The following is a 22,807-nucleotide window of genomic DNA, read 5'->3' as shown; positions in this document are numbered from 1 at the left end:
GGGAGATTGGTGGAAAAGAAATCCAGATTTTTTTGAAAGATTACATCTACATAATAGAAGATTTTTGTGTATGCTACTTTCTATTATTTAAATGAAAATCATCTATCTATATAAACAGATATTATTTCAGAGATCTTTGCTGGGGTCAGAGAGTCGAGGTGGTTTGATGTGCTATCTATCTATCTATCTATCTATCTATCTATCTATCTATCTATCTATCTATCTATCTATCTATCTATCTATCTATCTATCTATCTATCTATCTATCTTATGTAATCTTATAAATAGATAAACCAGTTGTTACTCTTGAATTGATGCATTTTAAGTAAATAAAATAAGATTGGTGGAAATGTTTATTGAGTTTAAGTACAGTACAGAGTAAACACTGCAAAAATTAAACAACTAATTTAGTAAATATATTTAGCTTTTATTTTGAGTTTTCCAATAAGACAAAAAAAAAAAAAAGGCGTGTAGCCTGGAGAATGATCGCTCTGAGAGCGGCTCGAGGATTGCATGTGGATGGTCGTTTGGTGCATGGCGCGTGTTTTGAAGCTGCTTATGGAGAAATGTCTTGGGCCGTGAGTAGTGAGGAAACAGGAAGCGATTCTTGTGGGATGGAAGAGGGAAATAGTGACAATGAAGGTTGGAAGATAGCAACATCAAAAAATGAGAAAAAGCGGAAAAAACAGAGATCAGTTCAAGGGGAATCTAGTTCAGAACAATCCAGTGATGATCATTCCATACATTCCACAGCACAACAAAATGAATTCAAAGTCATATTCAAAGTCGTTAATCAGGCAGACTCTTTTACAAATTGGAATCCGGTTCACTTAACAAAAACCATCAATAAACTTGTCGGAGAAGTCAGAGGTGCCAGAATTCTGTACAGTGGAGACCTGCTAATTAACTGCAGAGACAGCGCCCAGCAAGGCAAAGCAATACGGATCAACAAAATTGACGGGATAAGAGTTCAGTGCAGCCTAATGGAGAACAAAAAGATCAGCAGGGGAGTCATTGGAGGAGTTCCTCTAAAAATTTCTGAAAAAGAGATTCTGGAAAACATAAGCGGTGCAAAAGTAAAAGAAGTAAAACGGTTAAAAACAACAAGAAACGGAGAAAGATCTGACAGTTTATCAGTGCTAATTAAATTTGAGGAAGAGCAATTACCAAGCAAAGTATTCATCGGTTACATAAGCTATAATGTCAAAATCTACAATCCTCCACCATTGAGATGTTTCAAATGCCAAAAATTCGGTCACATTGCAGCAGTTTGTAAAGGGAAACAGAGGTGTGGAAGGTGTGCAGGAGAACATGAGTACGGAAAATGTGGAAAAGAAGCTATAATAAAATGCTGTAATTGTGGTGGAGAACATACTGCTGCCTATCGCGGCTGTGAAGCAAGCAAAAGGTCTGAGGAAATTAAAAAAATGAAATTTGAGCTCGGAATAACCTACGCTGAAGCTGCAAAAAGGATCCCATCTCAGTCAGAAAAACCCAAACCTACAGTTCAACACACGGCAAATTCCAAACCTCTAGAGAATCAAAAAATTGATGAAGACTCACTTATTGTTAAAAAGACAAATTTTGTTCTTTTCATGGTAGAAGTAATTAATTGTACTGCACAGACAACAAAAAAAACGGAAAAAATCAAAATAATAGTGAAGGCTGCAGAAAAATACCTGGACATTAAAGATTTGAACTGGGAGATGGTTGGAAGTATGATGGGAGGACCGATGGGACCATCAGAAACTGGCAGAGTTAAGATGACCTAGAGTAAATTAAAATTATATGGGCAAATGTGATTTAGTATTATGTTGGTTTAAGTTACACAGGTTTTTTTTTTTTTTTTTTTTTTTTTTTTTTTTTTTTTTTTTTTTTTTTTTTTTTTTTTTTTTTTTGGGTGAATCGTTTTCTGTTTTCTTGCTTTACTCCATATCAGTTGGTGGCGGTAATGCACAATTCACAAGCCTGCCAACCGCCATAAAACCCCATAAGAAGAAGAAGAAGAAGAATGATCGCTCTGCCTCCTTCATTCCTCTGCAGCTTTCTGCACAGCTGATCCTAAAGTTCAGCTGAGATAAACACCGAGCAGAGGAGCTGATCCTCCCCGGATTCAGACTTCGGTTTGTGGGGTTAAACACCGAGCAGAGGAGCTGATCCTCCCCGGATTCAGACTTCGGTTTGTGGGGTTAAACACCGAGCAGAGGAGCTGATCCTCCCCGGATTCAGTCCGCGGTTTGTGGGGTTAAACACCGAGCAGAGGAGCTGATCCTCCCCGGATTCAGACTTCGGTTTGTGGGCGTTTCCTGGTCAGAATGTTGACTTTCTGCAGCAGATCTGTGGTGAGTAAAAACAAAAGCAGCTAAGTAGCAAAGAAACGTTTATATCGGTTTAAATATGTTTGCTGAAGCCATTTAACAGCATCTGGAACATTTATAAATTAAGACGGACATTTTTCAGCAGCTCAGTTATTCTGACAGATGTTTGTTTTGAATGTTTTTGACTAAAACTGAGCTGTTAGCTTAGTTTACATTGAAGTGAATGGAGCTAGTTAGCGGAGTTGGCTAATGCTAACCCATGCTAACTCATGCTAACAGTCCAACTGGGTTAAAGGTCGGTTTAAGTGGGAATAAAAACAGGTGCAACGCCGATAGAACTTTATGTTCATCTGACTGTTGGTCCTAAATGTTTCTAATATGAAGAACGTTGATGTGGAACAACTTTAAAACTTTATAATTTTACATATTAGTCTGGTTATAAGTGATCATCTGAGTTTTTTTGATTGATTGATTTTTATTGCTTTTTTCCCTTAAGTTAGTTTAAACTTTAATTTAGTTTCTGTTGGAAAGCTTAAAGCTAATTGCTGTACAGTCTGCAGCAAACAGGAAGCTACAGGTTAATATCTGCAGTTTTCACTGTGACCTTTATTAGCAGAACATCCTGAAAGGTTAAAGGTCACAGTGGATCCTGTAGGGCAGGGGTCACCAATTAAAAATCAGCAGGGTCCGAATAAAGAAAATCATCAACCAGTAAAGGTCAGGAGACATTTTTATTTATAATCGGTTACTTTATACAGCATTTAACATCGAAATAAAATGCAGGTTTTTATGCATCCATGTTTTATATGGAATTTTTAAATAAAAAATATAAATATTAGAATATTTTTCCATTTTAAAATCCAAATTGTTTTTTAAATTTCCTGACTCACTTTTTTTTTTTTTTTTTATAAACCCCTGAACTGATCGTTTGTTATTTTCTTTCTTTTTTCTGTCTTAATGTTGGCAGTGGGCTTTATGCTGCCCTGCAAGGTTTAAACCTGGGTTTAACCGGAGACTAAGCCATTCTCAAGCACATATCAAGGAGCTCATTTTGAGCCTGGATCCAGATTTATTGTTGATTCTGTTCATGGTGGAGAATCCTGCTTCACAGCAGCAGGTTGAGCCAAACATCCTCTAAATGTGCAGGGTCATCTTTGAGCACGCCATTTCACTTTTCTTTCACCAGTTCACCGCAGTTCTTCCAGCAGTCCACACTTTCTCTGCTCTCTTGTTCTCATGGTCTTCTCCTTCTTTCCCATCGCCCGGCTTGCCACAGGTTTGCCTGCTGTGTCTAAAAGTAGCAGCAGCAGCAACCCAGACTGACAGCTCATTGGCTCATTTGGATCACGTGCAGCCTGGAGCCGGACGCTCCCCAGGGCTTTACCGTATTAACAGGAGAAGCGGCGCAAGTGAAAATAGACCCTGCCGTCGGACGACATGCAGTAATTTATAAACGTTTTAAATCAGGTTGGGTCCAGATTAGCCAGCAGGTGGCTCTGGATCTGGACCGCAGTCCACTAATCCATGACCTTTGCTCCAGGGAATGTTTTATGAATACAGTGGCTAATATTAATGTTATGGGACAGAAAAGACCATAAAGCTTCAATTTTCTGCTGCACATTTATTCAGCTTTGAATGAAAATGTAGGCTTCCTTTGAAGCTGCACATTAAAGAACAGATTTGACTTTTTCAGCCTCACTGAATCTTTCTGCAGCAACTTAAAGTTTCCGTCTGATCTCAGCATCAGGGATAGTTCCTGTTCCTCCTCCAACCACTGAGGTAGAACTTTCTGTTTTCTCTCTGAAAGGTGGGAATGGCCAAAAAATGCGCCTTCGGAAGGCCCCGCCACCTGGTGAAGCCCGTCTCAGCGACCCGGGTGGCAGGCAGGTACCTGACCCATCAGAAGGGGCTGCCCAGTCTGCCTGTGCCCCCCCTGCAGCAGACCTGTGAGCGTTACATCACGGCCCTGGAGCCCATCGTGGAGGCCGAGGAGCTGAGCCTCACCAGGCGGCTAGTCCAGGACTTCCAGGAGGCCGGAGGAGTCGGAGAGCGTCTGCAGAGAGGCCTGGAGAAGCGGGCGAGCCGGACGGAGAACTGGGTAACATGTCTGGGTGTTTCATTCCTTTCTCATCGGTTCCTCCTTGAACATTAATGTGGTTTCTCTCCTTGACCTGCTGCTGAATTAGTCTGTTTCTTTCCTGACTTTCAAACATCTCCTGGTTTATGAAGCTAAACTGATGAAAAAAACGTTCACCGATTTAACCAGGAGGATTTTACTCCTTAAAATAGAAACTATGATTTTAAGATTTAAAGCAGGCTTTTAGCTCAGAATCAGAATCAGGTTTATTGCCATTGTTAGTGAAGGAGTTCACAAACTAGGAATTTTTTGTGGTACAATCGTGCAACATGAAACATATGATATGGAATAGGTAAATAAAATTATAAAAATATCTAAAACACTGTGGGCATAAGGCATGCAATAAAATAGACTAATATATACACTTAAGATAGAAATATGGATACAAAATATAAAAAGTAAAGTAGCATCTTACAAGAAGTGCAAATAGAGCAGTGTAAATGGCATGGGCAGGTTATAGAGTCTGACATATAGTTAGGTGTTCATGAGTCTTATGGCAGAGGGGAAGAAGCTGTTTTTATGGCGGGAGGTTCTGGTCCGTATGGACCGTAGCCTTCTCCCTGAGGGGAGAGGCTCAAACAGTCTGTGTCCAGGGTGAGAAGGGTCGACTGTGATGCGACCTGCAGTACGCACGACTAGCAGTGTCAACGGGCGCACATTGTACTGGCTTTACTCAAAAAAATTACAAATTGTACGCCCTGTTTTTGGAACGTTAACTCATGGAAACTTCACTCAAATGTTCAAAATGTCACAAGCAGCAGCTGCTGGAGATGAAAAAATTAAACTTTAGCTGCTGGATGCGCCTCATCAACCAATCAGAGAAGCTGATCTGGGAGCTGGCAGGGAGTCAGACGCAGCGCTGCTGATGCAGAGCGCTATGATCACTCCTCTGAAACAGTTTATTAACGCCTAAATTAACTTAAAATAAAGAAACCTGCCAGCAGAATATGTTTGCATTTATTATCCTGCTGCCTGCAGTTTGTAGCACAGACCTGAAAAACGCTAACATCTATTTCCAGCCGCCACCAACAGGAGGGGAAAACCCCCAAGAGGCGAGCGGGCCTGAGGCAGCTGCTGCTGGGGATTCCCACATAATAAAATATTATTTATATTCCATATAAATAATATTTTACGGCAGGATGGTAATCTGGATGAACTGACTGCTCAAAACCTAAAGATGTGAGACAGCAAGGATATTCAGGGATAAAAGTCTGATTTAAAAACATAAATAATCTGGTCTGATTCAAGCGTTTGTATAGTAACCTGATCCATCAAATGAACTTCCAGAAATGTTTAATACTTTTGCTAAACTTTTTTAACTTTAATTAGTTGCAACTTTTTTGCAGAAGATGTTGGAATATTCAATGATGTACATGTTCATCCTGAAACATGTAGAAATTGACCTCCTGTGACTCAGGCCTTAAACTCTTTCTGCGTGTATCTGCAGCTCTCCCAGTGGTGGGTTCAGGTGGCCTACCTGGAGTACCGGCTGCCTGTGGTGGTCCATTCCAGTCCGGGTCTGGTTCTGCCCAGGATGGACTTCAGGGATAAAGACGGACAGATCAGGTGACGACTACGCCCTGCCTGCGCTCAGATCCTATCAACATATAAAAATATGGCAACATTTCGTGAATTTTCGGGGGATTTCGTAGCATAACGATGACATATAGCAATATTTCATTAGTAAAAGAGATTGATATGGTGTTTTTAAATGGTAATATATCAGCATATGAAGATATTTTAATGTATCAATATTTTTTCCCTCGTCTTTAGAAGTTTTTAAGTCTGTAAAAAAGAAGTTTTTGAGGAAGAAGAAGAAGTAGTATTTTTTTATTTTAGACTTTAGAAACTCAGAAGCTGATCAAATATGGGGTTAAATATCGGTGGGGTGGCCGATGTCCGATATTCAGTTTTAAGGCCGATACCGATAGGGGGCCGATTATATCGTGCATCCCTACATAAAATAGTTTATAGATCTAAGGTGGAAAGAAGAAAGAACTTTCACTCTGATTCACTGGAAATAATCCCTAGAAAAAACAGCCCAGAAATCTTCTATAGAACCAGAGTCCAGCTGGATGTGGTTTAATCTGAGCTCAACAGAAACTGTTTCTGTTGAGCTTCTGTTGGCCAGTGAAGGAAGTTCTGCTTCATTTTAAAGCTGAGTTTGGTCCTAGATTAATACCTAAAGGTTTGAACGTCTCCCAGAGTTCTGATCAGTCATTCAATAAAGATGAACAAGAAGACATGGAGGAGGAGTTCTGACCCGTCCTGTACACAACATCCCTACAGAGAAACACGGTGGTGGCAGCATCATGGAGAAAATAAAATAATAACCTACCATTATTTGTCAATGTAATGGTTTATCAGATTAAGTTTGTTTAATCCTTAGTAATTGATGATTGTGTAATTTTATCATTGTTTCAATTTTACCTTCATCCACTAGAGGGAGCCAATATTCAGTCTTTATCAGAGCCTCTAAGTTATTTAGAATAGAATAGAAAACATCTTTATTGTCCCACAATGGGGACATTCTGGTGTTTACAGCAGCAAAAATGGTCACAAACATGTGGAGCTTAGAAAAATGTATAAGAATAAGATAATAGTGAAGAGTTAAGAGATAAATAATAAAATCCTGTACTGTAAAGTGTTTTAACAATATCAAACTGAGCACATGGTTCCGATAGCGGAACCATTAAAAGCGTTGTTGCGGCTGGGACATTTGGGAGATGCGCCATTAACTTTTTGTCTGGAAAATATGAGCAAGTGTAAATGTAACCAAAATTGTCTCCAGCCAAGAGTTTTCTCCATGGCTAAAACCAGGGAACATACATGAGGCTCAGTGGATTTAGTGCAAGAAGTCATTCAAGCTCAGAACGATGGGAATTAAGGCAGTGGAGTCGCACATGTGAAGCACGAAACACAAAGCGTCAAAATGGAGTTACAGAGAAACAGCCGGTATTTCTCAGTTTAGTTCCACCCTTGTCTCTGCAACGCCTCCACTTATCACCAAATCAAACATACTAAGAAAACCATACAAAGAAAAATAGCTGCAAAAAAGACTTAGCACTGGTTATGTTGGGGCTTTAAAACTGATTTGTTCTGTTTCCTGCTAAAACAAAGTTTGTGAATTCAGTTAAATAATTGTTCAAATATATCTGTCATTTGTGTGTTTTTAGCTTTCTTCCTGTATGGGAAGCTTTTCAAAATTTGAAACATTAGTGCAGTGGTTTATGTTAAAATAAACCTTTGGGTTGAGTTGAAGCAAGCTGGTTTTTCTTGTGTTTCTTGTGAATTTGGTCTTAAATTTTAATTTCAAGTGGCATTAAAAAGTCTTGAATTTAACTTGCCTCATGCTGTAGGAACCCTGTGACCCCAGGCTCACACCGACTCCGGTCTTACCGTTGCGGTGCGGTGGGTGCGGTGCCGCAGTGATTCCAAGTCATTAAAAAGACGTAAACCTCTCTCACCGGCTGCTGAGCTGTCCGGCTGCGGTTACCGAGACACTCCGGCGCTGCAGAAAATTCCGCAAGAAAGCTATCCTTGCGGCGTGCCGGAGCCCTCCGCAACAAGCTCTCGCAAAAATCCTTTATTTGGGCCGTGTTATCGCGTGAAGTTACGTGAACTCAAGTGAACTCCGGACCTGTTGCCGGAGCCGCACCGCACCGTAGTCAAAGGGGCGGTGTGAGAGGGGGTGTGCGGGAGTTGCGGTCTACGTCGGCTCGGTAACTGCACCGGAGCCAGTGTGAGCAAGGGGTAACAGTCTTACAGTATCTCAGAGCCTGTCTGTTAATGATAGTTCTACGTCTCTCTACATTGGAAAATCTAAACGATTCACATATTATTTATTTCTTTTTTTCAGTTACCTAAATTCTTCTGCTTCTTCTCCCTCTGAGTTTAAAATATGATTTAAGTCTGAATTGAATTGTGTTTAAATGAGGAAATAGACTCTTAACTGTTTCTACCTGTAAGCTAACGTTAGCTTTTAGAAGCCATCAAAATAAATAACTCGGTTGTTTCTTCGTAGGTTCGCTTCCAAACTGATCGCAGGAGTTTTAGACTTTAAGACGATGATCGACAAGTAAGTCAGGAAGCCAGTTGTCTGATAACAAAGCATCATTATCTGTGTGTAAATCTGATTGGTTGGCGACTGAAAGTTTTCCTCCTCCTGTTCCCTCCGTCACAGTGAAACACTTCCAGTGGAGTACCTGGGAGGGAAGCCTCTGTGTATGAACCAGTACTACGAGGTGCTGTCGTCCTGCAGAATCCCCGGGTTGAAGAGAGACTCTGTGGTGAACCACGCCAAGAGCCCCCAGCCCCCCAGACACATCACTGTGGTCCACAACTTCCAGGTGAGGATCGCTGCTGGAATGTTGTCTTAAAAAAAAGATTAAACTGGACAAATTTAGAAGATATGATGAAGACAGGAACCTGTTGGGTTACTGAATAAAAAGAAATCAATAAAACATGGCGGCTAAATTGGCCTATTTAAGTGAGAACTGAAGGAGTTTATTCAGGCCGTTTCTCAATCTGTGTTCTTGTGCGTTCTCGTGTCCTCGTGAAAGATCATCGTCAGCCTCAGTACTGTGCCAATTCACAAGAACAGCAGACAGCGAGTGGACAAAGCCCCTGGATGTTGTTCTCCCTCTTTACCCAGCATGCATCAGAGCAGACTTGTCCCTTTTGGAGATTGACAGCTTTCCCAGCATGCACTGCGACAGCAGCGCATTTCAATGGAGCGCTCACTGAGCTTAGAGTATTAAGTTAAAAATTCTCTTTTCTGTTGCCGTGGTTCTATAAAAGTACAGTTTAAGATAAGTTAAGAGTGAGAATATTATACTTTAAGCTTTACTATGTTACTGATTTATTGCATAATTTAAAAATTCTTTTTTCTAAAGTTAAGAGGATTGCGGCAACCAGCGGAGCTCCAAAGGTAACCGCAGCCAGGGCTAACGTTAGCATGTCTGCAGCGGCCAGGGCTAACGTTAGCCCGTCTGCAGCGGCCAGGGCTAACGTTAGCATGTCTGCAGCGGCCAGGGCTAACGTTAGCCCGTCTGCAGCGGCCATGGCTAACGTTAGCCCGTCTGCAGCGGCCAGGGCTAACGTTAGCCCGTCTGCAGCGGCCATGGCTAACGTTAGCCCGTCTGCAGCGGCCAGGGCTAACGTTAGCCTGTCTGCAGCAGCCAGGGCTAACAGCCCGTCTGCAGCGGCCATGGCTAACGTTAGCCTGTCTGCAGCGGCCATGGCTAACGTTAGCCCGTCTGCAGCGGCCATGGCTAACGTTAGCCCGTCTGCAGCAGCCAGGGCTAACAGCCCGTCTGCAGCGGCCATGGCTAACGTTAGCCTGTCTGCAGCGGCCATGGCTAACGTTAGCCCGTCTGCAGCGGCCATGGCTAACGTTAGCCCGTCTGCAGCAGCCAGGGCTAACAGCCCGTCTGCAGCGGCCATGGCTAACGTTGGCCTGTCTGCAGCGGCCAGGGCTAACGTTAGCCTGTCTGCAGCGGCCATGGCTAACGTTAGCCCGTCTGCAGCGGCCATGGCTAACGTTAGCCCGTCTGCAGCAGCCAGGGCTAACAGCCCGTCTGCAGCGGCCATGGCTAACGTTAGCCTGTCTGCAGCGGCCATGGCTAACGTTAGCCCGTCTGCAGCGGCCATGGCTAACGTTAGCCCGTCTGCAGCAGCCAGGGCTAACAGCCCGTCTGCAGCGGCCATGGCTAACGTTAGCCTGTCTGCAGCGGCCAGGGCTAACGTTAGCCTGTCTGCAGCGGCCATGGCTAACGTTAGCCCGTCTGCAGCGGCCATGGCTAACGTTAGCCCGTCTGCAGCAGCCAGGGCTAACAGCCCGTCTGCAGCGGCCATGGCTAACGTTAGCCCGTCTGCAGCGGCCAGGGCTAACGTTAGCCTGTCTGCAGCGGCCATGGCTAACGTTAGCCCGTCTGCAGCGGCCATGGCTAACGTTAGCCCGTCTGCAGCAGCCAGGGCTAACGTTAGCCCGTCTGCAGCGGCCATGGCTAACGTTAGCCCTGGCTGCAGCAGCCCTCTCTCTGCATAGCCGTGTGTGAAGGACTGCTGGCTCTGATTGAGGTTTTCTTGTTTTATTTGGCAAAATGCTCATTTGATTTGTGTTTATCTGACTGTGTTCAATACTATTCCCCCAATAAATTAAACAAGTAAGAATTCATTATCATCTAGAGACTTTTAATAACAGAAGGTGAAATGCAGCTCCAGATTAGCTTTGAATGTGGTGATGTCATCAGTACGCTTCTGCTCCAATCAAGCCATATTTAGGCTGTTTGCTCGTTCTCCACACTTTCCTGTGTTCTTCTCAAGAACAGACTTGGCGGGGACACGAGTCCGTACTCACGTTCTTGTGAATTGAGAAACGACCTCGGAGTTTAGATTTACTAACACAACCTCAGAAAGTTCATTGTGGATCCTTGGACCCATTAAACAGTGGAGATAATCTGGACCGGACTCTGGATCCATTCATGGTTCTGCTCTTGGCTCCACTCCGACATTCCTTCTCTTGCAAACAAAAGTGAGGCTCTGTTTAAGAATGAACTGCTCCCTCTAGTGGACATTCATCATTTTTAAGCAAATGGTATCCATTAACCGGATTAAACAAATGTTTATCTACCGATAATTGACAAATAAACCTAAAATAATTATTCGTTTGCATCCCTAGTTTCAGAAATAGTTTCTAATCTGGTTCAGCTCTGGATTGGTTTACTTCTAATCTGTCATTCAGAGATATTTCTATAACTCTGTTTACTTTGAACCAAGGAGTTCCTCAGGGTTCTGTTGTTGGACCCATTTTCCTTTAACATCAATTTTATTATAACGTTTCCCTGCTAAAAACCCATCAGAATGTTGTTTATGCTTTAATCCAACTAGATATGTTTTATTTTCTTTTTAATTCTCTTTGAAGCGCCATGGGATTTTTCTCTATCTTGATTTGCTGAGTTATCTACTTTATGATGATGTTAAAATAATGTCAAATCTCTGAGGCCCAAAGCAAATAACAAATTACAGGAACTCTAAATATAGCTGCTTCCACTTTATTTCATTTTATAGCGTCATATTGAGGGGCTTTCAGTAAATCTGCATTCCAGAATTTCTTAGAAAGGCAACATACTCTATGCTCCTGTAGAATAAACAACCTGATCAGTGTTTAAATCAGTGCTTCCACTCCTCCCAGTTCTTCCAGTTGGACGTGTACCAGAGGGACGGGACTCCACTGACTGTAGATCAGCTCTGTGTTCAGCTGGAGAAGATCTGCAGAGCCTCACAGCAGACCGACAGCGAACCTGTGGGCATCCTCACCACCCAGCATCGAGACGTCTGGGGAAAAGCTTACGTCAACCTCATCAAAGGTTCGTCACAGACCGACGTCTGCGGGTCAGAACCGAGCCTAAAGCCTGGATTACTGTGGCTCAGAAAATTAAGGATAAAATCCTCTCCACCTTTTTATTACTGAGGTTTATTTCCTCACTATTATGTAATTCACCCCTTCTACCACTAGATGTCAGTCATGGAGCAGAGAATTAGAGTTTCAGATGGTAAAAGATGGTTTTCATCAGAATAAATGTCACAAAAACCAGAGAAACCATGAACATCTGAACCGTATGACTGGTTTCTAATATTATCTAATCTATTTAATGAGTTTATCCTGGTCTGAAATGAAAACTGTCCAGATATTCAACTAATAAAGCATCTTTTAATAACAGATAAAGATTTAAGGCCTCAGTTACTGAACAAATGTTAGCAGGAGGGATAATTCATGTAAAAACATCCAGAACATCTTAATATCTGATTCCTCTGTCCTCTGGGTCCAGATAAGACCAACAAAGATTCGGTCTCGGCGATCCAGAGGAGCATCTTCACGCTGTGTCTGGATGGAGTTACGTCCGAGGCGGCCGGTGAGCTTTACCGCAGCTCTGCCGCCGTCCAGATGCTGCATGGAGGAGGCAGCCGGGGCTACAGTGGAAACCGCTGGTTCGACAAGACGCTGCAGGTAACCGGACCGGACCGGCTGGTCCAATTTAAGCTCAGGTCGTTATAGAAAGGCTGAAGCACAGAGAGCTGTTTGCTTCACTGACCAGTACATGTTTCTGGTTCCTTTAGTTCATTGTTGGAGAAGATGGAACCTGTGGAGTGAACTATGAGCACGCTCCTGCTGAGGGCCCCCCCATCGTGGCGCTGATCGACCATGTGGTGGAGTTCACGTCAGTGACATAGAAACCCAAACCAACCAGACGAAGCTCAGAAATAAAGATTTTATCCAAAAAACTATTGTTCTAACAGAACGTTAAATATATGGAAGCCTGTTTCCGCCACATTAAAATAAAAAAATGCCAAATAAAAATTCATAATTCTGAGTTACAACGTTTTAAAGTCGAATATCTCATAATTCTGACTTTTTATTAGGTTATCTTTACCTTCCTGTAAATTAAATCCTTTCCATTTGGTGTTTTTTCTCCCGTTACCATGGAAACAGGAGGAAGCCTGAGGCACCCGGAGCTCCTGCTGGGTCTCTTCCCGTCCCGCAAAGACTTCCCTTCAACGTCACGGCTGAGATCAAGCAGGACATCGAGGAGGCAAAGCTCAGCATGAACAGGTGACAGCGGCAGGATGAGCCGCCTGGTGGACGTCCTTCTGTCCGTCCTTCTGTCCGTCCATCTGTCCGTCCTTCTGTCCGTCCTTCTGTCCGTCCATCTGTCCGTCCATCTGTCCGTCCTGCCACTCAGCGTCTGTCCCTCCACAGGCTGGCCCAGGACCTGGACATGAGGGTGACGGTGTTCGGACACTTTGGGAAGAACGTCCCTAAAGCTCACAAGATGAGTCCAGATGCTTTTATACAGATCGCCCTGCAGCTGGCCTACTACAGGTGAGAACAGGACCGGTTCAGGGATGTTCGGCTCCAGTCGGTCGAACTTTGATCATTTTTGAAGCAGAACTGTTGCTAAAAATTGTTTCAAGTGCACCTCGGTCACATGACCCCTGCAAACGAAGCCTCGTTATGTATATATATATATACTACCGTTAAAGTTTGGGGTCACATTGAAATGTCCTTATTTTTGAAGGAAAAACACTGTACTTTTCAATAAAGATAACTGTAAACTAATCTTAACTTTAAAGAAATACACTCTATACATCGCTAATGTGGTAAATGACTATTCTAGCTGCAAATGTCTGGTTTTTGGTGCAATATCTACATAGGTGTATAGAGGCCCATTTCCAGCAACTATCACTAGTTTAGGTCTAGTTTAGAATTTATTCTGAATATTTTGCTTCATGCACATAGATCTAAAATATACAGAGACACACACCTACACACCCTAGGGCTACAATTAACGATTATTTTTGCTAATTGATTCATCTGTCGATTATTTTTTCGATTAATAAGCAAACACCCAAAGGATCCTTAAAGAAGATATTTTACCAAATGAAAGCAGGTAAAACTACAACTTTTCCACTTGAGGAGTTCTTGATAGAGCATATTGACTGACAAAGTTTTTGTAGACGAGACATACTTCTTCCCATAACAAGCCAGATTCTGTCAACCCAAACATATAAGAAAAATGTACTTTTTGGTTGATAAAAGCTTGTTTAATTTTTTTATTTGGTCCTCACAAAGTAGAACAGATCCCAGCCCTATTTTACCTGCAATGCAATGCACTCACTGGCCACTAGGGGTAGAATTAATCAGTTGGGAATTGCAGATTAAAGGATAATTTGTTAATGTGTTTATATAGCTGTAGGTGCAGCCCACTCTAATATTAGGCTGCACAGGCGTGAAGTGTCCTAATTAACATAAAGTAGCCAAAAACGAAATACAGATATGCAACAGAGATGGATTTGATCACAGAATCTCTCAGCTGCGATGCGTGCGGGTTAATCTGTACGCCAATCGAATACATATGCAGTTTGGAAACCAGGATGGATTAGAATTGGGAGCCATAGTTAAAGGATCACACCGTCACATAGCTGTTATGCATTAGAAGGTCTGTTTATCATATTGCAATTTCACAGGTCAGACAATTTTTTCATAATTATTTATGTATATAATCCTTATTAATACTATTATTATGGAGCAAACCATTTCAGCCGTGAAAAAATTTGTAGTTGTAGTTCTCATAGCTACCCAGCAGATGCCGCCATTCTAAACTGTAGCAAATGTGTGGAGTTTTTGCAGATTGTGTTAAATTGGTTCATTGGTTCATGAGGCTTTGAAACTGTCATCACTAGACCGCTTCTGGTACCTTTAGTGCTGCTATCATCTCTCAGTTTGTCCTGTTCTTGGTTCCCAGGAAATACCGGCGCTGCTGCGCTACGTATGAAAGCGCCTCTCTGAGAATGTTCCGACTGGGTCGCACCGATACGATCCGATCCGCCTCAAACGCCTCGGCCGCCTTCGTTAAGGCCTTCGATGATCCCAGCAAACAGGTCAGCAGCTGCTGATAAAGTCCGTCTTTGTAACGAATAAAACCTGAAGATGGATAAATTCAGATATTTTTAGGATTTAATGACGTGAATGTTCTGAACATGAAGCTTTATTCCAACATCTTCTTCTGTTTGACACCAGAACCAGGAGAAACTGGACCTAATGGAGAAAGCTGTGAAGGCGCACCGATCCTACACCAGCATGGTGAGTATTCACAGCAGACCTTTACGTTTGGTTTAAAAACAATAAATTCACAACCTGCTGGACGCCTTTAACGAGTCGCTGCATGGAGATAAATGATGTCAGTGAACATAAAGACTAAAGCTGGGCTCACATCGGGAAAATTTTCTGTAGTGTTGTCTATGGGAGAAGGCGTGAAGAGGTCCAGCGGCGCGTTTAAGCGTTCAATGCTGGAGCTTGACGATGGGTCCAGCAACACTGGATGCGTCACCGTTTGTGTCGAGCTCTAAAAGCAAAATACTGCGTCGGTGCACATATAGTTTCAAGAAAGTCACGTGACCGATACAGGAGCTGTTTGGCACTGACTGAAGCACTAAATTGTATTTATATGCGCATCTGTCAACTATGGAGAACCAACTATGCCATATGGCCCATTCACAGATTTAAAGCGTAATTTAAAAGAAAATGTTCCGAACTTGAGAGGACCGCGGCACCAGCGGAGCTCTGAAGCTAACAGCAGCCCATCTGCAGCGGCCCTCTCTGGGCATAGATTTGACCGATGTAGTAAAATGCTAACCAACACGCTTCACACATGGCCATGCCGAGAGAGGGCCGCTGCAGGCGGGCTGCCGTTAGCTTCGGAGCTCTGCTGGTTGAATCTGTGAATGGGCCATATGGCGATGTTTAAAATATAATGTTCTCACCTCAAATAATCTTAAAACGTACTTTTATTGAACAACAGCAACAGAAAAGAGAACATTTAACTTAGATGGACCGCCAACCAATGAGCAGAAGTTGACTCTCTAGGACACGCCCCCTCCTCATTTGCATAATGAGACAAAAATGCACAGAGAAATGTAAAAAGGGCAGAGAGAAATGTAAAAAGGGCAGAGAGAAATGTAAAAAGGGCAGAGAGAAATGTAAAAAGGGCAGAGAGAAATGTAAAAAAATATATAAAGGACAAAAAAATAAATAAGGTAAATATTACAAAGGCAAATAAATAAAGAAGCTAATTAAAAGAGTTATATACATTTATGTCTCACTGTATAATTTAATTTCTACTTATATTTATTTGTTGATTGTATTTTTGTTGGCAATTAATTGTATGCCTATATATTTATTGAACATTATTTATTTCTGTATTTATTTTTAAATATGGCATAGTTGGTCCTCCATAGTCAACATGATGCTGCCAAAAAAAAAAAAAAAAATTAACACTTTTGCGGTTTGTCATCAAATTAATCAAGAAAAATGGATCATCCTAAAGAGAAAAGAGCGGGACGATTCTGATCTCATATTTGATCTTTGTTATAACAGTTATGACTCTTAGTTTCCTGTTCTGTTATCTTAAATAAATAAATAAATCCTAGTCCCAAATGCTCTCTTAAATTTTAATGCTTTGTTAAAACTGATGGATTATCTAAAAATCTATGTGAACATAATAAATATATTTTCCATTTATACCAAAATATGAAATAATACATCAAAGCAAACAATGTTTTTAAATATGATTTAATATTATAGGTCATCCAATCAGTGTCAGTTTACTCTGTCAGAGTCTAACTGTAGCGTTTTCAAATGTCCAGCAGGTGTCAGTATTCAGTGAAACATTATCGAAACAATATTAATACAGTTTTCCGATGTGTCGAAAAGTTTCGATTCAGAAAATTGGACGTTTGGCGGTGGATGCCGGAGCATCAACCAAGCAGAAAGCTGATCCAGGAGTTTTTTTGGGAGCTTCGGCATATGACAAAAAAATATCGAAGGAGTAAAACTCCAAAGGTTTAAAATAATGGTGGAAGAATGGATTGTTATATAGAAGGAACAGAGAGCGAGCTCTGTTTATTATTGCTGCACTAAAAAAGTTTTTATGAACTGTGGTTTATAAAAGTTTATAAATATCTAAATTAACTAAAAATGTTAAAACCTGCCGATGAATAATATATAATTGTAGATTCACATACTTGCAGTTTTTATCACACACCCTAAAAACTCTTTCTATTCACTCCCAGCTGCTACAAACGGCAGTGGGAAATCCCCCACAGGCTGGCCGCAGCAGGGAGCTTTCAGCGGGGATTTCCAGCGCTGCCTCCAGGTGTAGGTACTAGAGACTGACATTTTTTCGGGAATCCCACGGGATTATTAGTGGGAGTCAGTATTAGTAACGAGTCAGAATTAGTAACGATCACGTGATTGGGACGGTACAGGATTAAACATTAATGGGAGCAGACGGGAGCGGGAGCAAACCAATAGTAACTAAAAAAAACTAGGATCGATGCCAAAAAATAAAATAAAATAGAAAGAAAAGAAATCCAGTACTGGCGCCGCCATTTTGTAGTTTTTTTCCTTGAAGCCTACACTATAATGCGAGTCAAAAAAAAACTACACGACCCAAAAACCAGCAGTGCTTCTTCTCTGAGTTTTTCACCCACGCTAAAAAAAAAAACAAGAATGGGAGTGGAGCAGGAGCGGGAGTCATTCTGAATAGGAGCGGGATGGGAGTGGGAGTAATTTCACCAGGAGTGGGACGGGACAGGATTTAGATTTCTACTCTGGCCCGGGATCGGACACAATTTTTCTGTGGGAGTGGGACGGGACAGGAGTGAAAATCCACTCCCGTGTCAGTCTCTAATTCACTTACTTGCAGTTTTTATCACAAACCCTAAAAACTCTTTCTATTCACTCCCAGCTGCTACGAACGGCAGCGGGAAATCCCCCACAGGGCAGCAGGGAGCTTTCAGCGGGGATTTCCAGCGCTGCCTCCAGGTGTAGGTACCAGATCTGCTGGGGCCCTGCTTCATGCCAATGACGTTACGCTACATGATTAGCTGGACGTTGCCACATGATGTAAAATATAGTGGTTGCCCAGACAATGATAATAACATCAAGCAGTGTCCGTGTGCCCAGTGTTGCCAACTCAGCGACTTTGTCGCTATATTTAGCGACTTTTCAGCGATTATTTTTCAAAAAAGCGACTAGCGACAAATCTGGCAACTTTTTACGGTGTCACTGGCGGCTTTTGGAGACTCTTACATGAAAGCATGTACAGGTGCTGGTCATAAAATTAGAATATCATGAAAAAGTAGATTGATTTCAGTAATTCCATTTAAAAAGTGAAACTTGTATATTATATTCATACATTACATACAAACTCATATATTTCAGATGTTTATTTTGTTTAATTTTGATGATTACAAATGACAACAAATGAAAATCTCAAATTCATCATATCAGAAAATTAGAATATTGTGAAAAGGTTCAACATTGATGGCCCCTGGTGCCACACTCTAATCAGCTAATTAACTCAAACCACCTGCAAAAGCCTTTAAATGGTCTTTCAGTCTAGTTCTATAGGCTACACAATCATGGGGAAGACTGCTGACTTGACAGTTGTCCAAAAGACGACCATCGACACCTTGCACAAGGAGGGCAAGACACAAAAGGTCATCGCTAAAGAGGCTGGCTGTTCACAGAGCTCAGTGTCCAAGCACATTAATAGAGAGGCGAAGGGAAGGAAAAGATGTGGTCGAAAAAAGTGTACAAGCAAGAGAGATAACCGCACCCTGGAGAGGATTGTGAAACAAAACCCATTCAAAAATGTGGGGGAGATTCACAAAGAGTGGACTGCAGCTGGAGTGAGTGCTTCAAGAACCACCACACACAGACGTATGAAAGACATGGGTTTCTGCTGTCGCATTCCTTGTGTCAAGCCACTCTTGAACCACAGACAGCGTCAGAAGCGTCTTGCCTGGGCTAAAGAGAAACAGGACTGGACTGCTGGTGAGTGGTCCAAAGTCATGTTCTCTGATGAAAGTAAATTTTGCATTTCCTTTGGAAATCAAGGTCCCAGAGTCTGGAGGAAAAGAAGAGAGGCACTTCATCCACGTTGCTTGAAGTCCAGTGTAAAGTTTCCACAGTCAGTGATGGTTTGGGGTGCCATGTCATCTGCTGGTGTTGGTCCATTGTGTTTTCTGAGGTCCAGGGTCAACGCAGCCACATACCAGGAAGTTTTAGAGCACTTCATGCTTCCTGCAGCTGACCAACTTTTTGGAGATGCAGATTTCATTTTCCAACAGGACTTGGCACCTGCACACAGTGCCAAAGCTACCAGTACCTGGTTGAAGGACCATGGTATCCCTGTTCTTAATTGGCCAGCAAACTCTCCTGACCTTAACCCCATAGAAAATCTATGGGGTATTGTGAAGAAGAAGATGCAATACACCAGACCCAACAATTCAGAAGAGCTAAAAGCCACTATTAGAGCAACCTGGGCTATCATAACACCTGAGCAGTGCCACAGACTGATCGACTCCATGCCACGCCGCATTGCTGCAGTAATACAGGCCAAAGGAGGCCCAACTAAATACTGAGTGCTGTACATGCTCATACTTTTCATGTTCATACTTTTCAGTTGGCCAACGTTTTCCTCTCTAAGATTAACACTGATCTGCTGGTGAGAATCATTATGTCTCAGTCTAAACTGTACAGTCAAAAATACACAATAATTAAAATATATAAATAAACATTAATGGACAGAAAAAAGTAGCTCTATATATTGTTTAGTAAAGTGAGTAAAAACTATAATATAGTGTTTTTACTCACTTTTTGTCTTTCTGTAACGACATTATTTCTCCCACAGCATCAATAACATGCACATCACTTCCTGTGGCAGATTATGCAAAATAGGCGATGACGTCATTTAGCGACTTCTAGCACAGCCAATAGCTACTTTCCTTACTGAGGAGTTGGCAACACTGCGTGTGCCGAGTAGATTTCTTCCATCTATTGTGTTAAAAGCAAAGCTCCTGATTTACAGCTCAGAGTTCTTGGTGAAGATCATGACCAGAAGATCCTGGAAATGATTCTCTATAGAATCACTAACTAATGGAATCCATTTATTTTTATTCAGGCAGTCGGTGGGCAGGCCATCGACAGACACCTGCTGGGTCTGAAGCTTCAGGCTGCTGAGGAGAAACTTCCTGTTCCTGCCATCTTCAAGGATCCTTCCTACTCTAAAGCTCTTCACTACCACCTGTCCACCAGCCAGGTACCACAGAACCCAGATCGCTGAGAGTTCTGGACTCTTCCAGAACCTGACCGCTCTCTGTTCTCCTCCCAAGGTCCCGTCAAAGACCGACTGCGTCATGTGTTTCGGTCCGGTGGTACCAGACGGTTACGGCGTCTGCTACAACCCCATGGAGGACCACATCAACTTCGCCGTGTCGTCGTTCAACAGCTGCAGGGAAACGGATGCGGGAAGTCTGGCGGCGGCGGTGGAGGACGCTCTGCTGGACATGAGGAGGCTGCTGGAGCAAACCCCCCGATCCAAACTGTGAAAACCACCACAGACGTGTCCAGGTCCTGAAGGAGGATACAGATTCTCTACCTCTAATCACCTTATTGATCAACACTGAGCACTTTAAGGTCCTGTGATCCTGCTGGGAGGTTCTGCTCCAGATTCATCCCATGATTTTAGCTCAACAGAAACATCAGCTGGAGAAAAACAGTTATTGATTCATTTTCTGATTGTTTGAATAAAAGTTTGAATGAAACATTGAAAATTAGCAAAAACAATCAGATCATGTGGATAAAATGTTCGGGACTGTTGGTCCATAAACATTTCTACACCTTTTTTCTTCTATATTTTCTGTTTTTAAGTCATGATTTTACTTTTAAAGAAGTTTAGATGTTTCTAAACTTTAATCTGTTTACCTGAAGCCTCAGTTTGGTCCCAGATGGACATAAAACCATCAGTTCTCTGATGGAAGGTTTGATGTTTTAATGGAAGTTTCTCCACATTATGACCTGGAGGGTTTGAATTAAACATCTCCAACCTGTTCTTCAGAGAGTTAAACCTGCTGGAGGAGGAAGCAGACATCAGGGAACAGCACCTCTATAAGAGGATGGACCTGGTTTAATCTGCTGGGAGGCTTTCAGAATAAAAGCAATGATGATTCATGATCTGATCTTTTAATCCAGAGTTTTCTTCTATTTCCACTTCCCTTCAAACTCAGACTGAACTCTTCCTGCTGCAGTTTAGTTTATCGCTCCTGGTGCCTTCAGATGATCGGTTTAGATCAGTTTCCTTGTTTTTAATGTTTCATGTTTTCTTCTGTCTTACACAGATCTTTAAATGAAGAAGTAACTCTAAAGGTTTAACTGATGATTTGTTAGTCAGACTTTTTTCATGCATGAATTTTGCTATAATTATTTTAATTGTAGATTAACATGAGAAATGTCTGATCTGAAAGTCTTTGCACAGATTGGCCTTTTATTTCTTAAAAATAAATGCATAATTTTTTATCGACTTTGTTCCATTGAGTTTATTTTCTTCCTCAAATTATAAATCCATATCAATTAAGTAAGAACATTTAAAGCTACAGTGTGTAATTTTCAGTGACATCTAATATGCAGAATGCAGCAACATGAACCGCCTCTAAACCCAGGCAGGTTGATCCACTGACAATGGATCTATTATGGATTGAGGTGCTGATCTATTCAGTGATTTCTAGACTAACATCAGGATTTTAAAGTCTATTCTCTGAGCTACAGGGAGCCAGAGGAAGGACTTTAGAGCCGGGCTGATGTGCTCTACTTTCATAGTTCTAGTGAGAACACGGGCAGCAGAGTTTTAGATCAGCTGCTTCTGTCTGATGGACCTTTTAGGCAAACCTATGAAGACGCTGTTGCAGTGATCAATTCTACTAAAGATAAATGAATCAATGAGTTTTTTAACAATCCCTCTTGGACATTAGTCCTTTAATCCTGGAGATGTTCTTCACATCTTCACCAAGATGTTGGCCATAATCAGTGGTTTCTAGCTGTAGCAGCTGAAGCTTTGAACTAACTATGGATCTGGATCCAAAATTCTTACCTCTGTTGCTTTTTATTCAGTTGTAGAAAATGCTTGTGCAGCTGGAGATGGGCACCAGCACCCCTCACGACCCCACTCGGGGTCTTACAAGCGTGTAAGAAAATGGATGGATGGATGGATGGAAAATGCTTGTGTATCCACATATTGATCTGTTCTAAGCATATATCCACCGCTCTGATGGGTCCATAGTCACCTGAGGCCTGAACCATGAAGCAAACTCAATTCTCTTGCATCTTATAGTTGTAAACTAGAAAAAGCTGTTTCGGAGAAACATCAAAGTGGGAATGCTTTTGCTGAATGAAAAAAGCTGAAATTACCTGAAGAACATATGAAAATGAGATAGGAAGTCATCAGAAAATTCAAACTGCAGAAAACAATTGAATCATCTGAAGATTTTGTAGGGTAGAATCATTTGGCAGTAAAATGGCAGAAACAAACTCATCTTAAAAGCTGCACAGCCAAACCATACATGATATCAAAAAATGTCTTGAATGTGGGCACTAGAAGGGTCTTAATATAATGTCTCCCAAGTTTCTAGAAAAATGTATTAAGAAATTTTGAAGGGGGGTTTATCTACTTTCCAGAAACATGTCAGGCGTGTTATGAATTAGCAGCAAACAGAAAAGCTTAATTCCTGTCCAGAAACAGAGCAGAATGAAGCCAAAGTTCACAACATAGGCTGAAAAGTATGAAATTAGCTGAAGTAGAAAAGAAATTACAAAGAAAAACTTTAATCTTATCTAGTTGAAGAAAAAATTAGTAGCTTAAGGATGGGAAGTAAAATGTTGAGGACGATGGTATTGAATAAGTATTAACATTTTGAAATCATATGTGGAAATGTCAAGACTTGGCAAAAC

At 41.8% G+C, this 22,807-nt stretch overlaps 1 protein-coding gene across 2 annotated transcripts; it reads left to right on the top strand.

Moving 5' to 3' along the window:
- Positions 1-2,034: 2,034 nt before the first annotated feature.
- crata (carnitine O-acetyltransferase a) lies at positions 2,035-21,383 on the top strand. 2 transcript variants are annotated; one of them, XM_038270708.1, is made up of 15 exons: positions 2,038-2,132; positions 2,301-2,342; positions 4,126-4,416; positions 5,903-6,021; positions 8,480-8,533; positions 8,639-8,804; positions 11,651-11,825; positions 12,288-12,466; positions 12,577-12,677; positions 12,950-13,069; positions 13,217-13,339; positions 14,763-14,898; positions 15,038-15,100; positions 19,986-20,123; positions 20,197-21,383. In XM_038270708.1, the coding sequence occupies exons 2-15, from the start codon at positions 2,316-2,318 to the stop codon at positions 20,410-20,412; spliced, it is 1,908 nt and encodes a 635-aa protein (XP_038126636.1). In that variant the 5' UTR covers positions 2,038-2,132; positions 2,301-2,315; the 3' UTR covers positions 20,413-21,383. The 2 variants fall into 2 exon arrangements, with proteins under 2 accessions (XP_038126635.1, XP_038126636.1); XM_038270707.1 differs by having other exon boundaries at positions 2,035-2,342.
- Positions 21,384-22,807: the final 1,424 nt, after the last annotated feature.

This window comes from Cyprinodon tularosa, unplaced genomic scaffold, assembly GCF_016077235.1.
Source record: "Cyprinodon tularosa strain WSP-4 unplaced genomic scaffold, ASM1607723v1 ctg773, whole genome shotgun sequence".
In the NCBI taxonomy this organism is placed as follows: domain Eukaryota; kingdom Metazoa; phylum Chordata; class Actinopteri; order Cyprinodontiformes; family Cyprinodontidae; genus Cyprinodon; species Cyprinodon tularosa.
This window is presented reverse-complemented; position numbering and strand designations above follow the sequence as displayed.

Excerpts from the sequence above, each read along its gene's own strand:
- crata (XM_038270707.1), top strand. The coding sequence starts at position 2,316 with ATGTTGACTTTCTGCAGCAGATCTGTG. Across the intron at positions 8,534-8,638 it reads TTTAAGACGATGATCGACAA|TGAAACACTTCCAGTGGAGT; the intron begins GTAAGTCAGGAA and ends CCTCCGTCACAG. Across the intron at positions 8,805-11,650 it reads CTGTGGTCCACAACTTCCAG|TTCTTCCAGTTGGACGTGTA; the intron begins GTGAGGATCGCT and ends CACTCCTCCCAG.